Genomic DNA, 18,807 nt, shown 5'->3' on the forward strand with positions numbered 1-18,807 from the left:
GAAAAGAGGCTAGATATAATAATTACTAATAAAGAGGCCTAGATTCGTTAAATAAATAGATATTTAACTTATAAATAGGGTAATAAAAAAGGTAATATTATATTTATAAAAAAGATGAATATTAGTTAAGTAATTATTTTAAAAAAGAGCGTACTAAATCGTATAAATAATATAAAAAATTAAGGATAATAATTAATAAAACTAGCCCTTATTAATTTAATTAATTCCTCGTTATATATAAAAGTAGATCTAGGGGTATAGAACTTAGTAATAGTAATTAAAATAGCGGCTTAAAATATATACCCCCTATAAGAGGGTTAAAAAATTAAAAAAGATCTTACTTCTTATATTAATAAATTAGATTATAATAAAATCGACGATATTAACTACTTTCTTTTTACCCCGTTAGCCTCTAGAGGATATATAAAGCTAAATAAATAAAGGGTAATAAAAGCTCTTAATAAGTAAGCTTTTATTTATAAATAATAAAAAAAGGTCCCTTAAATAATAAATATAAAGGTAGCTAAAAGGGCGAATTTAATAGGGCCGAAGCCTATTTTCTTAATAATTAAAAAGAAAACGCTATTTTTTTTAATATTTAAAAAAAAAAGAATATAATATTAAGTAAATCTAGGGGTAACTAGAGGGGTCCTTTTTATATTACTTAGATCCCTTAAATACTAAGCTCGTATAAGTATTTTATATAAATAAAAAATATAGCCTAAATAATTTCTATAAAATTATCCTAGATATTAGGGTATTATAATAATTAATTAAAAGAAAAAGATAATTCTAAGTATTATAAAAGATTATATTAGTAATGCTTAATATGTTAATAATAAGTATTATAAGGATTAGTTTCGGCCTAAGTAAGGAAATCGTCGCCCTAGGTATAGTAAAAATAAAGACGTACTTCAAAATAATAACTTTTTATATTTTACTTATTAATACCCCATTTCTCTTATATTTAAAAAATATAGATTAACTAAGTATTATATTTAATAATATAAAAAATAGAATCTCTAGTAATAAGTATTTTAAAATAGTTAAATAATAATAAGGGTATATATTTATAAAGCTTACTAATAATATAAAGTCGATTAATTACTTAATAGAAAGTAAGCTTAGAAAATTATACTAGAGATTTAGGTACTTATTAGTTACGAGGCTATATAACTTTTTAAAGTAATTAAGTAATAATAATATTAAAATAGGGGCGCTAGAGTAGTTAATAAAAGTATATTACTAATACTAAATAAATATATAGAGCCTACGTAAATTTAAGTTTAAATTACGTAATAAGCTTAACTTTAATTAAGAAATCGTCGTTAATATTTTTTATTTAAATAGTTAATTAATACTATATATAATTAACGTAGCTATATCCTTCTAAATAAGATAATTCCTCCGGGATTTATAAGTAAAAATAGTATAAGTAGTTTTATAAAAAAGCTAAATCGATATATACTAGGGACTGCTAAACGGTATTAAAACTAACGCTAGTACTAGCTTTAAATTAATAGAATTTAAGGATAATACGACGGCCTATAGTATATAGCTGAAAGTTATACTTATTAAAGCGTACTATAGTATTAAAAAAGTAAAAAAGGCACACTAGTAGTTAAAAAGGGCGTTTAGAATTATTAAAAAAGAAAATCCGGATTCTATCAATAACGAATACCTCTAAATAATACTTAAATATTATAATAATATTATAGGGCCTAACGGACTTATATTAACGCTATGAATATTTAGAATATATTTAAAAACGACCTTAGCCTCGCTATTATTACTAAGTATAAGCTAACGAGCCTAAGTAGTTAAAAAAGTAATATAAGTACTATATAAAGTAAGTATAAAAAAGTAAGTTAATAAAGTAATTACTATACGTAATAAGCCCGATGTAGGGGGTAATTTAAATATATTACTAAATTTAGATATATAAATATAGCGCGAAATTACCTAATAATAGGCTAGGCTATATAAGTTAATTTTTATTAACGAGCGCTCTTATATAGTTATAAAAGATCGTAACTAACTACTTAAAATATTAATTATAATAATTAAACCGTACTATATAGATCTTAACGAGGTAATTTCTAACTTATAAAAAAAAAAGAGCTAAAGGAAACTATATAACCCGCAGTAGAGGTATAAGAAATTATCCTTAATAAAATCGTTATAATAATATTAATAGATAATAAGGAAGAGGAAATTATTAAAAGGGTACTAATACTATTAATAAAACGTTATAAAAAACTACGACGGTAAGCCCTAACGTGGCAATTTATTACTAACGACGAGGTAATTAATACTTTTTATATAGTAAAGAAAAAAGCTAATTTCGAGCTAATAATTAAACTACGTAAAAAAAGCGTAATTATAACTATTAAAAAGCTATATAAGGGATTAGATCTTATTAAAATAAATACTCTTTATAATCGAGGGGTTTATTAATTTATCCTATACAACTTAAAAAAATATATAAACCTCTATATATTTAAATTATAAATAGTTTATAAAATTAAAGGGAAAGGAATACCCTAGCTATATAAGAAGTTTAAATACGTAATTTAGGGGTATAATAATAGTAAAAAGGCAACGCTATTTATATAATTACTTATTATATAGTACTATAGTTAACGATTAATAATAATACTAATAGTATTATTATAGAAAAAGAGATACGAGATTTAGAGCCGTAATATTATCTAAGCCTATACTTAATTAGCTATAGGGCTTATAAAGAAAATCCTAGCCTATTTATTAAAAAAAAATAGCTAGTAAGTACTTAAAAAGTACGATTATTAAAGTGCTTAAGCTACTATATAAGCTCGTAGAATCGGGTACTTATTAATAAGCTATATATTACGATTTTTATATTAATTAATTATTAATAGTTATTTCTATATACGACCCGTGCTTATTAGTTATAGAATATAAAGATAACTAATTTAAAATCGTTAAAATATAAACTAATAATATATTAAGCCTATTTAATATTAACTTTATAAAAAAAGAGGATAAAGAGCTTTAAAAAGCGGGCTTTATAATAAAGCTAAAAGAGGTCTTTATAATAAATACCCCCTTAATATTTAATAATAAGATTCTTATAATTAAAAAGGAAACCGTTATTTTTTAATAAAAGAAGTAAAATAAGAAGATTAACCTCGTTAATCTAAATATAACTAATATTAAAAAATAATATAAAGCTAAGCTTATATAAGGGGTATATATTATAAGTATTTATTAGCTTAAGACGACTTTTAATTATATTAAAATAGCGTAAACTATAGATCTAACTAAATAAAACGTTAAGGTATTTAATAAGCGGCTTAAGTAGTAATAAATAAATCTTAATTAAGGTCTCGTTTACTACCTAATTAACCTTATAATTAGTAAGCTCTACGTCTTTATTAATAAGTTATTTATAAATAATAACGACTTTATTTCGTAATTAGGGTATATTATTATCCTAGCTAACGAGAGTATAAGCGAGAGCGAATTTACTATATACAATAATATAATCTACTACTTATTAACTAAAAATAAATAAGTAATAAGAAGTATATTAGTATTAGAGGTTTATAATATAATTAACGGCATTAACCTCTCTTATATAATTTTAATAACGCTAAGGAAGATTACTAATTAAATTAGCCTTTTACTTATTCTAATGGTTATTTATACCGACTTTTACTCGCTATATAAATACCTTATTAAATTAAGAAAAAAAAAAAAAAAGAGGCTTATAATTAATATTATAGCCCTTAGGTAATTATATAAAAGGCGTAAAATACTTAAAATCCGTTAGATTAATAATAAAAATAACCTCGTAAACGCTTTTATAAAAATAATACTAAATAAGGGATTAGAGTAATTTGTAAGTAATAAAAAAGTTATTATATAAATAAAGAAATAGGTTATATAAAAAAAGTAAAGAAAAGGGGGAAAAAGAGACGACTTAATAAACGAGCCCGAGGTCGAATTATACCTCTAATTATAATAATTAAATTAAAAAAAAAAGAGAAAATTAGTATTAAATTAGAAATTTAATTTAACCGCGGTATATAGCTAACTACGTAGGGGCTAATTAGGGGCCCTATTTATAATTATTATAGCTAGCCTAACTTATAGTTAGAACCTCCTTTTTATACCTACTATATAGATATTTATATAGTTTAATTAATCTCTTCGTTAACTACGGTTCGAACTAACTACTTTATAATAGGGATACTAACACTTTTAAACAAGGTGCTCTTTTAATTCAAACCTACTGTGCATTTGAAATACACTCACATCAGGTTAGAGCCACTGAGGTCTGGTCCCGGCCATTCCGAGACAAATATCATGTGGCAGGGGCGTTCGTCTAATTCTCACTGCTCAGGCAGTGGAACTTTGTGAATTTCGGCATCAAAGATGTCAGATGATGAGAACTGATTCAAAGACCAGAACACAGAACGGAATCGTTCATCCGAGGCTCCTAGCTAGGCGGTATTGGCCCCATAGAATTGGGTTTGTTCCGTTCGGTTCACCGCACTCTTCGTGGGATCCTCTCCGAAGCTTCGAGGACGCACGCTACGGGGATATTATCTCTCAGCTCTGGATCTCGGATATGTCTCCCGACTTCATTGAAGGAGGTGAGTTTTGATAGTGGGGCCAGAGGCAGTGGACCAGCTGTTGTAAAAGGGCCGGTCATACTTACAGACACGTAGAACTCGGCCAAATACACTGTAGCCACATATCTGACAGTCGCCCTTCAGAAAGCATAGCAAGGGAATACTTTCGCATATTCAGGCTGGGCTGTGACCAGGGTGAATGCCACCTTTAGGGGACCCCTTGCTGCAAAGAAAGCGGGTCTACGCCAGCGCTTATACCCAAACAAACAAATCAAATATGAGGTTCATATTTGATTATTTGGCTGATTTCTCGCGCCATATTTGATTGTTTGATAAATTTGACAAATATTTGATTGATTTGAGTGATAAGTTATCATAGAGTGAAGATGAAATACTAGACGAGCAAATGGTATAGTGGATGCGGCGCCGTACGCGCCGAATTTTTTGGGGCGACTCCACTTTAATTCCGGAGGTCCGGTGTTCGAATCCGGGTCCGGGCGGCCCCTTTTTTCCGTATTTTCTCGGTATATTATTGGTATATTCGGGTCCACCCTTAGATTCTAGATTTGATCAAATATATCAAATATACGGGCTAGAATATTTGATTGTTTGACTCGCTGAAATTCCTATATTTGACTGTTTGTTTGACTTATTTGTTTGATTGATTTGAATGGGTATGTGCGCTGGTCTACGCGTGCTCTTGATGACGCGGTGAAGCGTCTCAGTACGGTTTATGATATATTTGAGTTTAGGTAGGTCAAGGGCAGGAGCCCGAGATACTCGGGACGTGGCTAGAGACTTCCAACGAGCGTTGCCGATGCTAGTGTTCGTATTGGCACCCCAGTCCTCCGTACTAGATGATGCAAACTGTCATGGGCAGAAAAACTGGACCTTGGTGAGTGGATCAACCCCAGGTCGATCCTGCGGCCGAATTGTTGGTGGTTCTACTAATCTATTAGCTTTCACGTTGGCATAAACCTACGGGTACAGAGCACACCTACATGTGAAGCCAAGACGCTGCTGATCAGTAGGCGAATTTGTCTCCAAGAGAATCGACAGACTTTACGATTTGTTACAGATATCAAACTTAAGCAGGCCTATTTCAACTCCTCAGATCGAATCCTACCATGAGCGGAGGCTGATGTCTTACTTGGGGATAGTGTCACCACATGGGGGAAACTGAAATGTGCTGAGCTCTAAACCCTAGCCCCAAGAATTCAGTTGAGGCAACTTTGCACACTGTGTTCCCCGGAAAAAAGAGTAGACAAAGATGCAATAGGTACCGATTACGAGAAGCAACACTCAACCCAAGTTTGTATCGAGTCTATCAACGACACGCCAACCCTGACGACGCTTCCATAATGTCTTCTACGCCGCAAGCACCCCCTCATCCCCGAGACTGGAAGGCTGGAGTGGACGAATATCTTACTCAAAACGGGGTCTCATATGATACAGCAATACCTCTCAACACTGGTACATCATGCTACATCTGGCGACTCGAAGGACTGGTCGATGCGGAGGCCTCAGCCAATGGTCATCAGACAGGCCAGCCAGTCATAATGAAGTGCGCCGACAGCACTCCCAAATACCGGAACTTCCCAGTCTCACCGGAACGACTTCAGTTTGAAGTCAAAGCTCTGAGATCCAAACCAGTGGAAGAAGCTTGCCATCAGGAGCCATCAGTCCAAGTCCCGCGAGTGCTCCGAGAAACAAAGAACGGTTTCATCATGAGCAATGTCGGTGAGACTGATCTGAGGACGGCCTACAAGACGTACGAGTTTCTGGATGCGCCGGGAATTGGTGCGCGACTGGGTCGATGGCTGGGTAGCCTGCATGTTGCTGGTATCAACCTGGGCCCCGACGGATGGAGCTCTCATCATAATGAGTTGGACAAGTTCTATGTACCTGGTGGTCTGGCGGAAAAGGCTATTAAAGACGCCATGAACGACGAAGAGTCGGAAAAGGTGCTGACAGCAATGCGCGCACCCGCTCCTATCCACACGCTGACGCCTTGGGACTTTCGGCCTATGAACATTGTGGTACGTGTTCCCGATGGCAAGGGAATGGCCTCGGATCTTGCGGTCGTGGACTGGGAGTTATGTCACTACGGTGATCCTTCTAACGATGTTCGCATGTGGTTTGCTGAAGTTGTCATACTGGAGGCAAAGTTTGGCAATAGGGGCCTGCTCTCGTCGTTTTTGTCGGCATATAAGCAACGGGTTGGTAGTGCTGTCGTAGACGAATCATTCGTGTCCAGAGTTGCTTTGAGTGCCGGCATTTATATGCTGTGGCTTATTCCCATCAACCCTCGAGTTTGGGATTGCACCGAGGAGGATGTGGAATCTTGGAAGAGAACAAGCCTAGAATATATCAGGGCAGGCGCAAATGAAGATGTCGCCTGGCTGAGACAATGCTGCTTGGGGCCTTTGTTGGCATGATGGAGTGTAGATCGGATATATGAGAGATAAAAGATTTCTGAAGATCACATATTTCTACTCTTCAGTGTGCATTTCGATGTGAGGTTGATAATGAAGTCAAGAAAATAAAAATCTTTCAAGATCTTTGGAATGCTTGATTTTTTACAATGCTCAAAAAACTCATGCTTTCTAGAACAAATCAGGAACTATATTTCTCTCTACCTAGGCCTTTGCATCACGTTATTCCATGAAGAGACAATATCGACTAGCATGTTTAGTCTAAGATTTCCCGTTCGTCTTGCTGGGAAGCCATGCAATATCTGCCGATGCCCTCGACTTTCCAAAATCCGCGCCTGGGTAATTATACGCAGTGTACGCTTGCGCCCGCTTTCCATCTCGCACTGGAACGCGGAATCCCAAAAGCCCCAGCTGTCTGTCAGATAATTTTGCCTTGGTCTCCGCATTCATGAGCTCCGGGTAGTTCTCCATGGCCTGCAAAAAGAAGCGGCAGAATGCTGACAAAATGATAGGTCGCGTCGTGTCCGACGTGTTCACGCCAGTCGAGTGCCAGGTTCGGCTATCCAAGAGCACACATGTTCCAGCGGGAGCTGCCGCCGGAACGGATCCGCCCTAGTAATGATGAATAAGATATCTAGCAAATTTTGGGCAACCTATGAGGCAAACAAAATGACAATGACTTACAACTTGATTAATAACAGGCGGCGCGACATTCTTGTTGTGAGACCCGGGATACATACGGGTGGCGCCTCTCTCTTCCGTAACATCCACCAAATACCACATAGCATTCAAAAGGTAAGCGTGATCGATTGTCTCGGGGGTGAGTCCCATCTGATCACGATGCATATAGATACCAGACTTTGCAGGTCGAGCAATGTTGGCGCCCATAGAGTGGAGCTTGAACGCATTACCTAGGAACCAGGGCATAATTGCATCGATAAGAGGATGATTCAAGAGATCCAGAAACTCATCGCCTTTGTTGGGAAGACTCCTGTATGAATTTATCAGTTGGCTGTGTCCAATACGACTCAGAAGAAGCCAAAGCAATCTTGCAAAATGAAAGGCACAAAAGTTCAATGTTAGCTTACCAGACTCGTTGATTCGGTTGATCGTCAGCATGCACATGGGAACCGTCCATGTGAGCTACACCGGCCAATCGTTCGCCAGCTGCTTGTTATTCAACAGCAGCCTTGAGAATCTCAACCTGATCCGCCGAAAGAGCATTCTTCACCATTGCGTATCCCCATTTCTGAAGATCGCGTTTAATCTGCTCAGCGTCCTCAGTGGGTTTTGGCAGATCTTGAGGATCCAGCTTATCCGCGTTGACAACAGACTGGGGACGTCCGCCCAGAGCAAAGCACATTGGGAAGCTCCCACGACACGGAGGCTTTGCGCGCTTGCCAAAGGCGTGAACTGCGTGCATGCGGCCTTCAATGACATCGAGGATGTACTCCGGCATAATATTTACCGTGACTCCAGGCTGAACATCATCTGGGATGTTATCGAGCAGTGCTGCACTCGTTGATGTGGAATCAATGAAGATAGGGGGACTCAAGTACTCTGATCCGTCCCCGAGCTTGAGCTCAACGAGAGTACCAAGTCCATCAAAGTCCTAGATATTATAATAAGCTATGGCCTAAATACTGTGGCTACAGGAAAAATGAAGACCATCATCACTGAGTTACAATTACTATGAAATGATCCAACATACTGCCAGTCTTTTCTCGATGTATGCACGAACTCGAGAAACATTCTGCTGAAACACCCTTAGAGGGTCATCTCTGGTTACATCGTAAGGCTTGCCTTCGAAGACAAGCCCAGAGATGAGGGAGCCAGCCGGTGGCGGAAGAGTCGATGCCATGTTGGGTCGTTGAGCAGCAATAATCGAGGTGAAAGTTTTGAAACTGGGGAAGGTTGGAGCCTTGGAGACTTCTGATGGTGCTCACAGTCTCGCGATGAGCAATGGATAATACTCAGGAGGTTCAGCTCAAACCTACTATGTACTGCATCGATATATTCTGTGTTATCCGCACTGTATATGCACACATAGACCCCACCTTCGGCATCGTAAAAGGTGCCGTAGCCGGCTTGGGTTCATGACTTTGCTCACAATGTCGCAGTGAAAGACCCCCGTTTTTGCCCAGGCTGTATTACGTGGCTTTCTGACGAGAAGTTACATTTTCGGTTCAAGTGGTGAACTTTTTTGTGCTGGAAAGATGATGCATGACCTTGCTTGTTGATGTTCACCGCTTCACCCGCCGGTCTAGATTTGAAAGTCCTCTCCACCTCCGATCAAAGTTCTACTTGCGAAGATTAGTGATAGGAAATTCTTAAAGTCTAATTTTATGTGCGTATGCGGGTCTGATTAATAGCGAGGTAGAATGACTACCTCGGTAATACCTATCGTTTGGGTAAATAGGAGTGTCGATAGAGTTAGGCGAAATTATGCTTATTCGTACAACGAACTTGAGTTGAAATAGACTTTGCAGGCGTGCCTCGTAACGTCGGATTCGTGTTTTAGTCCCTTACTGCGTAGTATCCGTACTAGTCAGTTATATCGGGTTAGCGCCAAGCGGTCGACGTTGCCGACCATCCATGTCTCGGCCGGGTATCGAAGGGCTTAGTGAACACTTATCCCCCACAATCAATCCGGTCTCCCGGAGCCAAGCGCTCTGTCCTCTTGAGTCATGAGCTTCAGTAGCAAGTCCGGTTCGGGCCATTGTACGGATACTCTCGACTACGGATACATGTGTAATGACAACCGGGGTCCATTGACGCGCCGCTCTCGGCCGGTCGCCGGTGATTCAGGCAAGGAGGTTACCATTCAGAAATTTGCACCGGGGTTTTCTTCTTAGTTCTGATAGCTCACGATTCACATTCGACATGTAAGATGCTTCCGGTCACCGTGAATCCCGCGGATACGGGACTTTCTTCCGGCCGGCACTCCGTGTCTGAAAGCTCACAAGGACGCAGGTGAGAGCACGGCCCTCTAACATAAGATTACAGAATTTCCTGGGAAGAGCGGTTCATGAAGATTTGCCGACTACATTTGCGGAGCTTGACGGCATTCGCCGCACGTCATTTGTACTCCGTACAGTAGAATCATACCCCAAGACGGAGTACCCGATTAGATGCTGACAGTTCCACCACGTCGGGACGAGAATAAAGTTCAGGGTCCCAGCTGACGTGTTTGTAGCTGTACCTCGACTAGGAAACTAGGGATCTAACGTTTGAGACCCTGGTTGCATTCAGTGGAGAGCTCCATGCCTCATGCCAAGTATTCTTATTTCTGAGCTATGACACTACCGAGCGCAGGAGCGCATTCGTTCTCCAGACAAAGCGAGGCACACGCTTACAATTCGCGCCGTCAAGTTAGAAGTACATTGGCCTTGCATCAGCGGTGGGGGCTGGGACAGCCTTCGGCTCAGGCGGTGTAACCCACTTCTTCCACGGCTGAAGTCGACTTTCTTCTGGGAATGGACCATTAGGACCAGGCCCATCCTTCTGATACGGCGCGGGCTCCAGTACAATGAATCTTGCCTCAACACTGTACCGCGTTGGGCAGCCGGGCCGAGCCGCTCCATTTCGAAATGCAGCATGGGGTACAACTATGTGCGGAGCTCATTAGTTAAGGTTTCTTGTCCATTGGTCGACTAGGCCAGTCTCGGTCACCACTTGGCGGGCGGTGATATGCTCGCGCCAATTGATGATCGGCAACTTACTGTTGAAAAAGCCACCTGGCGGGTGGGTGTCGTACTGTGTCATGATAACAATCTCGTCAGGGGTCTGGTTGCTCATCCAGTACCATCTGTGGGCAGGATTCCAGGAAAAGTAGGCAACTTCCTTGGCTGCTTCGTGGGTGATGCGGTCAACCGAGACAACATCGGCGAGATCGATGTTAGTCCTTGGATCGCACACGGCGAAGGGAATGTCCTCGGCATGATTGAACATCGGGCGCCAAATACTAAACAAAAATGTCAATCACAGCGAAGCCGAGGAAGAGTTTTGGTCGCTGCATACTTGATAATTCTCGCCCGACTCTGGCCTGAGAGAACGCGTTGCCGTTCTTCCTCGGTCAAGAACAGCGATATTCTGCTCCAAGAACTGGCCACGGTATTATCTGCAGCCATAATTCGAATTAGCGGTAGAAACGAACAATGTGCCGACGAAATAATGAAGATTCTCTTACTGTCGGATTGGAAGTCCAATTCGACCGCGGCATACAGCCGACTGCGCAGGGGCCAATTGGGGGCCCTATTTACGATTATCGTAGCCAGCCCAACCTACGGTTGGAACCTCCTTTTTACACCTACTACGCAGATATTCATATAGTTCAATTGATCTCTTCGTCAACTACGGTTCGAACCAACTACCCTGTAATAGGGATACCAACACTTACCCAAGTGGGCGAAAGGAAGGTGTCCCGTGCGGCCTCCTTGCGAACGTGCATCTCGAAACTGATTTTAGGTCAAGTGTGATTAGCAAGTACGATATTGCCACCTAATGAAGGCTTCTGTAATTCAAACTAGAGTAGTCACTAACATTGGCATTGATGGGGAAAATCTCATCTGTACCAAATCGAGATTTTCTGCAAATCATCAGCGTCTTCTTTGGTTGCGCAGCTATGGTGCAAACGTACAAAAATTGAGCCATCTCTTCCAAGTAAGGTTTACAGTCATCCGCTCCAGTCATTTTCGAGAGCTCTTTGGACTTGTTCTCGAGGAAACAGAAGCCGTTCTCCTCAATAGTAGGCTTGAAATCTGGCAGCGTTCGTATGTCGGTCAGATTAAGCTTGAATTGCACACTCGTCAACATCGTCGGTCTTTTTTTCCAACAAAATCTGCCTGAAGCTTACTTCCATGTCCTTCATGACGAAATTCGACTTGGGGAACGACTGCCCGTCAGGGCCATCCCAAGAGTACGGCTTCGCCGTTTTGTGGAGATCAGTTCTCTCGAAGAAAGCAGTGACTGCTGCCATGATTGTCAATGATAACTGGAAGGATAAAATGCGGAAGCGATTGCGTGTTACAGGAGTTTGTCCAAAGATGGGATCATCAGTGCCATCTTCAATGAGAGGCGTCACGGAGCATACTTATGCCCACTTTAGTACCGAGCTTGTCATAGTCTGGTACGAGGCAAGCAGTGGCGTGAAAGCACAATATGATATGACTAGACAACTGTCCCAGGTGCAGGGGATAGGGGTTGAGCGGGGAACCAAGGCCGGGCAGATTTGTGCGCTTTTTGCTGCCGTCTTAACGTCAGGTCCCAGCCCCTGCCCTCCGTCACCTCAAAACGCCGGCCCGCCTCAACCGACGGAGTCTCGCGATATATGAACTCGACTCGGGTGAGACTTCTTCGGCCGAAGAGCCGAAGCATTACACCGGGGCCATCAGATTTTCATCATATTCTTGTTGTACAAAGGAGTCTTTCTTTCAAGATGTTATCATTTTTATCATCAGCCGGGCTGTTTTGCCTTGTGATTACGTCGTGGCTCGTGATAGTCACGATATTGCGCGCCGTTTACAACCTCATTTTCCATCCACTGGCAAGATACCCAGGCCCGCGACTGGCAGCTATCACCCGACTGGTTCATGTGTACCACTTCGTGAATGGCGATGCTGTCGGCTGGCTCGATAAGCTCCACGCAGAATACGGCGACGTTGTGCGCGTCGAGCCTGGCCGTCTCAGTTACATCACACCTCAGGCTTGGAAGGACATATATGGACATGCGACGGCCACTCGTAAAGTTAACTCGAAAGAGAGGAAAAACAGCAAGAATCTCTTCTCTAACGGGAGTTACTCGATTTCGTCAGCTCACGGTCCCGAGCACCAGCGCCTACGCAAAATCTTCAGCAATGCGTTCAGCGACCGCGCCATCACGAAGCAAGAACCTATGCTGGCGCTTTACGCACAGCAAATGGTCGATCTAGTTTGTCGGAAGATCTCTAGCGAGAAAAACTCTCCTGGAGCTGCTGTCATGGATGCAGTCCAGCTCTTCAATTTCGCCACGTTCGATATCATGGCAGATCTTGCATTCGGCGAAGCACTTGGCTGCCTCGAGAACGGTGGATCAAATGCTTGGGTCGACGCTGTCCAGGTGAATTTCAAGCGGATGATCGTCAAGGCAAGATTGAGGCCTTACCCGGTAATCTCATATTTGTGGCATCTTTTCCAGCCGGAACAAGATAAGAAGGCTGCTGCTGTGCACGTTCAGAGCTCGCATGAGCGTGTCACGAAGAGGTTGGCCAAGGGCGCTGATGCCAGGAATGACATCTGGGGGCTCGTTCTCAAGGCCGAGGGTCCGAACGCGCTGACTCGTACTGAAATGAACAACAACGCCAACAACTTGTGAGTTGCTCCTGGTACCTATCTGAAGCTACGCATGTTAGTAACTGACACACGCGGTTTGCCTTTTCCTACTTCTAGCATGATAGTTGGCACTGAGACATCAGCGACAGCGCTGAGCGCTCTCACATATCTTTTGCTGAAGTCTCCGAGAAAGCTTGAACGACTAGTTAGAGAAGTGAGATCTGTTGGCGACTCGAACCAGCTGAAAGGCGATGTTCTCAAAGACTTGCCGTATCTTCAGGCGTGCCTCACCGAATGCCTCAGATGTGCGAAGAGTTTCCAGTCTCCCATTAACATGAAACACAACTGACGGTTCATCGTAGTACACCCTCCTGTCCCGACGGGTGGTATGCGTGTCATTGGTGAAGGGGGCAACACCATCCTCGGTCATCTTCTCCCCGAAGACGTTAGTATCACCTTCTTCAGTATCATCTCATGGCCCTTTTGATGAGGGCCCGTTCCATGGCTAATTGAACCACCTTCTAGACTAAAATGTCGATCGCGACCTGGACCGCCTTCCGCATCCCTCGGTACTGGAAAGATGGCAACGAGTTCATCCCCGAAAGATGGATTCCAGGTGAGCGTGGGTACGATGAGTACCACACATACGACCAACATAGTGTGTTCCAGGTATTTGGGACCGGTCCGCGCGCTTGTATTGGCAAGAAGTAAGTTTTCCGAACGTTTTTCGAAGGCCAATGCCATCGCATCGATATAAATTCGCTGACCTGTTGGATCAGTCTTGCATTGCAGGAAATGCGTCTCTTGTACGCCACCTTTTTGTTCCATTTCGACATGGAATTATGTCCTGAAAGTGACCGATGGATGGAAGATCAGAAGTGTTGGACTTTGTGGTTCAAAGATAACCTTCAGATTTGGGTTTCCCAGAGGAAAGAAACGTGAGGTCACATTTAGAAAAAGCAGTTCAGTGGTCACGTAACTAGCTGGAAGTGACGTTGATTCAGCAGTTTTGCTCAAGTGAGAGGTATGAGGTAAAACGTATCGCTAAATACATGTAGAAACGGGTTCATCTGATTAAGGCAAACTAGTGCATGATATCCTTTTTACCAAGGTGTCGAATGTGGTTCGTCATCTTGATAATATCCTCTCTTTTCTGAGGAATGTGATGTCCTCCTTCAAAGTTGATAACATGAGCGGCCTTCGAGGAGTAATGCGTTGCAAGAGTGTTTCTCGCCTGCCCTAAGTTGCAGTCCTGACTGCCGTGAAGATGCAATGTAGGCACCGAAATCTTGGCAATGTCACCGCCCTCTGACTTGCTGCGGATATAATCTGTCGCGACATCACTATAAGCGCAACAGACCAACACTCCAAACTCCAATCGCGGGAGCCACGGCACCAATCCCACCTCCTGCTCCCACAGCAAGACTGTACTTGCTAGCCCGCCCTGCGAGAAGCCCAAGACACCAACAATTTTGACGTGCTCGTTCTCCAGCTGCCAGTCCTGTACTGCCATTTTGATGGCTTCGTTGAACACGGCAACTTCACCTTCGGTGTCGGTTGCGCCCTTGCGAAACCAAGAGAAAAACGACTTCATTCCGGCAAAGAAGGGAAGAACATCTGGGCCGGGGACGGCAACGTGGGGTGCGGTGGCAAACACGAACTCGAAATCCTCTTTGAGAGCTGCACGGAAACCCGCGAGTTGGAAACGGAATATGTCGGGTGAAGCACCGCCACCATGAATGCAGAGGATGGCCCGCGTTGGCGATCTTTTCAGTGATGTGACCATTGCGGCTGTGGATGGACGGGTATTTCTCTGCGTATGGGTAGAGAAATAAGACGGAGATGAAAATCTTGCCTCAAAATGTATAAGATTTGTGAAAAGAACGAAGTGAGTGAGTCTGGTGTGCAAGGTTTTTTGGTGCTGGAAGTATGAGTGGCTCCGAGGACAGGTGAGGAGAGCAATGTTCGGGAGATATTTATGTGCCTCGACGAGTTTATCGCATCAGATGAAAGAAAGCACAAGCCCACGGAGGCTTTGAACAAGGTACTTCGGCCGATTTCAGTGGGTCAAGGTAGATTTGAGGAAGAGAGCACTGTATGACTTTCTCCCCGGGCCTTGTCGTATCATGCTTGCTCGACTTGATGACTTTGGCCCGCGGACCTTGAGCAGTCGGCTAGAATGTTCTCATGTTGGTTGCTACTTTTCTTGAGAGAGGTTGGCAGGATTTTGGCTCCTTCCACTGAGCATGTCTCCTTAGTTGTCTGAATATCAAATCAAGCATTCATGCGTACAACTACTTTCTCTCCAGAGAGTACTATCGGATTAGAAGTCTAATTTAACCGCGGCGTACGGCCGACTGCGCAGGGGCCAATTAGGGGCCCTATTTATAATTATTATAACTAGCCTAACCTACGGTTAGAACCTCCTTTTTATACTTACGCAGATATTTATATAATTTAATTAATCTCTTCGTTAACTATAGTTCGAACTAACTACCCTATAATAAGGATATTAATACTAATTAGTAATTAAATTTTATTATTATAAATTAGTAAAGTATCTCGCTATATAGAAAAAACGACTTTTTAATACTATATAAAATAAGAAATTCGTACTAATTAACCTTATAAAAGTAAATAAAAAAGGAAGTAATTCTTAAATACTATATAAAATTAAATAATTATAGCCCTTTACTATTTATAAAAAGTTAACGTTTATTATATTAAACTACGTTAATTAATAAAACCGCTTAAATAACTAGCCTTTTACTATTACCCCGAGTAGCTTTTTTACTAAATAACTTTTCTATAGCCGGCTTATAATTAAAAATTAATTAATTAAATTAGTAAAAAGAAATACTTACGTAACGACTATTTACTTAATTAATTAATATAACGAACGAGCTTAATAATATAATATAAAAAAGTACTGCGTAATTAAAAAAAGGGATCTTTAAATATAAATATTTTTACTTAATAATAAAAATAACCCTATAAAAGTTATTAAGCTAAGAGATTTATAATATATAAAAAGATTTATTATTATAAGGATTTTATAAATACGACCTTAAGCCCGTAATTTAAATAACCTCTATATAGCTCTTTTAATTACTCCCTAAGTATTACTTAAGAATAAAATATAAAAAACGGTTTAATAAAAAAAGAGAGAATTTAGAGGTTTTAATAATATCGAGTTAAGAATATTATAGATCTTAGAGATTAATTTAAAAAAAAAGTAACTACCCTAAAAAAGTTTTACGACCTCTTATTAAAGTTATTATTAACTTAAAAAAAGGCTAAAAAAATAAAAGTTTAAAAGAAAAAAAAGAAATCTTCTAAAAGGCCGCTAAAAAACTTTTTTTTATATTAACTCCTAATATAAGATTATTAATTTTAAGAAATTAACTAAGTAATAAAAAGGATTATTAATAAGTAATAATTACCTAATTATAATTAAGTTATAAAAAAGACTATTTAAAAGATATAAAATAGGGTACTAAGAGGCTATAAAAAATAAGATTTTTAAAGTATTTAACCTCATTACGTATAAGTAATAAATAAGTATTTTTAATAAGTCCTTAAAATCTATAATTTTATAAAAAAGAGGGCTTAATTTTATTAATTATACTTAACGGCTTATACGGTTTTTAATAGCTTATATAGCTCTTTTACGAGCTATTTAATATCTATTTTTAACTATTTTTATAGAATACTACCCTAAAAGAGGTAAGTTAAAAAAGGAAGTTAATTAGAAATTATAAAGAATATAAGGCTTAAGAAGCTAGAAATATATAAAATAATAAAAATCGGTAATTAATAAAAATCCTAAGATTAATTATTATATATTCTTATAGTAATATAAACGTTTATTATTACTATTATAAAAAGGAACTATTAAAACTTACTCTTTTATATTAAATAAAAAAAAGATCTTAATAAGTATAATAGTTAGTAATTTAGAAGGGTAGTAGTAATTATTAAAATAATGAAAATAAAAATAGTAACGAAATAGTAAAAAGAAGTAAGAATCTCCTAAACTTTAATAAATTCGTTAAGTAATAAAAGTATAAATTTATTATAACTAGTATATAGATTAAATATATCCTTATTAAAATTAAATACGTTAATAATTACTAATATAGGCATAAGCTAGAGCACGACCCTTAGTAAGTTAAGATATAAAAAAAAAGGACAAAACCCAATCTTAAATAAAATCCTAATCCTTTATAAATAAATAAATATTAACCCGGATTATTAAGGGACGTAAATATATAAAATCGTAAATTAGCTTAATAATAAATAAATTAACGTAGTATTAATCTATTTAACTAAGGTTTATAAAAAAAAGGGGCTATAGGGGTAACCCCTATTTTATAAAATTGCAAACGACCTTAGTTATTAACTAAATAAATAATTCGTAAATATAAGCTTAAGTATTATAGAAGTAGTTAATAAATTCCTTTATAAATAAGGGGTATTATTAGCGTAATTATAATTATAAGAGCTATATAAAATACTAATAATAATAATTATAAAAAAGGAATTCGTATTATAAAACTAACTATAGGTCGATAGAGCGTATAATCGCTTTAATAAATTTAAAAAAAGGGTAAATAACTTAGATTTCCTCCCTATAATTATTAATAAAAATCTATTATTATAAAAAGATATACTGAGGTAAAATATAATACTAGAAGTATAATAATTAATAATTCTATTTATTTCGATCTATAACTTATTACTATTATTAATATAAAATTTAGTACTAATTAGCTAATAAAAAAAGAGGTAAATAACCTAAAATTATTAATAATACGTAGCGACGCAAGGATCGTATATAAATACTAAAGATTTAATAATAAATATAAAATAATTTATAGACCTTAAGAAGATCTTTTTAAAAAAGAAATTATACTCTAAGGAGAAGTATAAGGTCTTATAAAAAACCCTAATAATATTTTATAATTATTATAAAAAAGTTAGAATTAGGGAATACTAGTACTATTTAGTAATTAATATCGTACTTATAAACAAAGCCTTTAATTACTATTACGAAGTAGTACGTAATTTTAATTAAAACGACTTTTTTAATATAATTAACGTAATTTAAAGCCGCTTCGAGACTTATAATAAAAACCTAAAGCTCTTATCTAAACTACGAGCGATTTCTTTTATATTTATAACTAGGATAATAAAAAGTAAATCGTAAGTAGAGATTTTTAAAAAGCTTATTAATTAAATCAATAAGCTAATAAAAACCTAGCTAAATAAGGGGATAAATAAGCGAAAAGTTAAGTATTTTTATACTATAGTTTAGCGTATACTAGAGGTAAAAATAACCTTATACTAAGTACCTAAAGGTTATGAGACGCTCTATTTAAAACTAAGATCTAGCTTTAATATTAAAATAAAAATACTATACTAAACCCACCTCTAAGCGTATA

At 38.5% G+C, this 18,807-nt stretch overlaps 7 protein-coding genes across 7 annotated transcripts; 3 read left to right on the forward strand and 4 right to left on the reverse strand.

Moving 5' to 3' along the window:
* Positions 1-5,037: 5,037 nt before the first annotated feature.
* CLUP02_05955 (uncharacterized protein) lies at positions 5,038-5,232 on the forward strand (the record flags this gene model as incomplete). Its single annotated transcript, XM_049284960.1, has 1 exon — positions 5,038-5,232. One exon carries the CDS (start codon positions 5,038-5,040, stop codon positions 5,230-5,232), a length of 195 nt encoding a protein of 64 aa, XP_049142103.1.
* Positions 5,233-5,980: 748 nt separating this feature from the next.
* On the forward strand, positions 5,981-7,057 carry CLUP02_05956 (uncharacterized protein; the record flags this gene model as incomplete). The annotated part of the gene is made up of 1 exon (XM_049284961.1): positions 5,981-7,057. The coding sequence occupies one exon, from the start codon at positions 5,981-5,983 to the stop codon at positions 7,055-7,057; it is 1,077 nt and encodes a 358-aa protein (XP_049142104.1).
* Positions 7,058-7,315: 258 nt separating this feature from the next.
* Positions 7,316-8,192, reverse strand: CLUP02_05957 (phytanoyl-CoA dioxygenase; the record flags this gene model as incomplete). Its single annotated transcript, XM_049284962.1, has 3 exons — positions 7,316-7,666; positions 7,739-8,045; positions 8,143-8,192. The coding sequence occupies 3 exons, from the start codon at positions 8,190-8,192 to the stop codon at positions 7,316-7,318; spliced, it is 708 nt and encodes a 235-aa protein (XP_049142105.1).
* A 36-nt stretch (positions 8,193-8,228) lies between these two features.
* Positions 8,229-8,915, reverse strand: CLUP02_05958 (phytanoyl-CoA dioxygenase; the record flags this gene model as incomplete). Its single annotated transcript, XM_049284963.1, has 2 exons — positions 8,229-8,666; positions 8,766-8,915. The coding sequence occupies 2 exons, from the start codon at positions 8,913-8,915 to the stop codon at positions 8,229-8,231; spliced, it is 588 nt and encodes a 195-aa protein (XP_049142106.1).
* Positions 8,916-10,426: 1,511 nt separating this feature from the next.
* CLUP02_05959 (methyltransferase CmcJ) lies at positions 10,427-12,032 on the reverse strand (the record flags this gene model as incomplete). The annotated part of the gene is made up of 6 exons (XM_049284964.1): positions 10,427-10,662; positions 10,777-11,018; positions 11,075-11,337; positions 11,454-11,511; positions 11,694-11,845; positions 11,910-12,032. 6 exons carry the CDS (start codon positions 12,030-12,032, stop codon positions 10,427-10,429), a joined length of 1,074 nt encoding a protein of 357 aa, XP_049142107.1.
* A 459-nt stretch (positions 12,033-12,491) lies between these two features.
* Positions 12,492-14,305, forward strand: CLUP02_05960 (averantin oxidoreductase; the record flags this gene model as incomplete). Its single annotated transcript, XM_049284965.1, has 5 exons — positions 12,492-13,402; positions 13,481-13,668; positions 13,726-13,808; positions 13,889-14,070; positions 14,143-14,305. 5 exons carry the CDS (start codon positions 12,492-12,494, stop codon positions 14,303-14,305), a joined length of 1,527 nt encoding a protein of 508 aa, XP_049142108.1.
* A 142-nt stretch (positions 14,306-14,447) lies between these two features.
* CLUP02_05961 (oxidoreductase) lies at positions 14,448-15,149 on the reverse strand (the record flags this gene model as incomplete). The annotated part of the gene is made up of 1 exon (XM_049284966.1): positions 14,448-15,149. The coding sequence occupies one exon, from the start codon at positions 15,147-15,149 to the stop codon at positions 14,448-14,450; it is 702 nt and encodes a 233-aa protein (XP_049142109.1).
* Positions 15,150-18,807: the final 3,658 nt, after the last annotated feature.

The sequence above is a fragment of the Colletotrichum lupini genome, chromosome 3, assembly GCF_023278565.1.
Source record: "Colletotrichum lupini chromosome 3, complete sequence".
Classification (NCBI taxonomy): Eukaryota; Fungi; Ascomycota; class Sordariomycetes; order Glomerellales; family Glomerellaceae; genus Colletotrichum; species Colletotrichum lupini.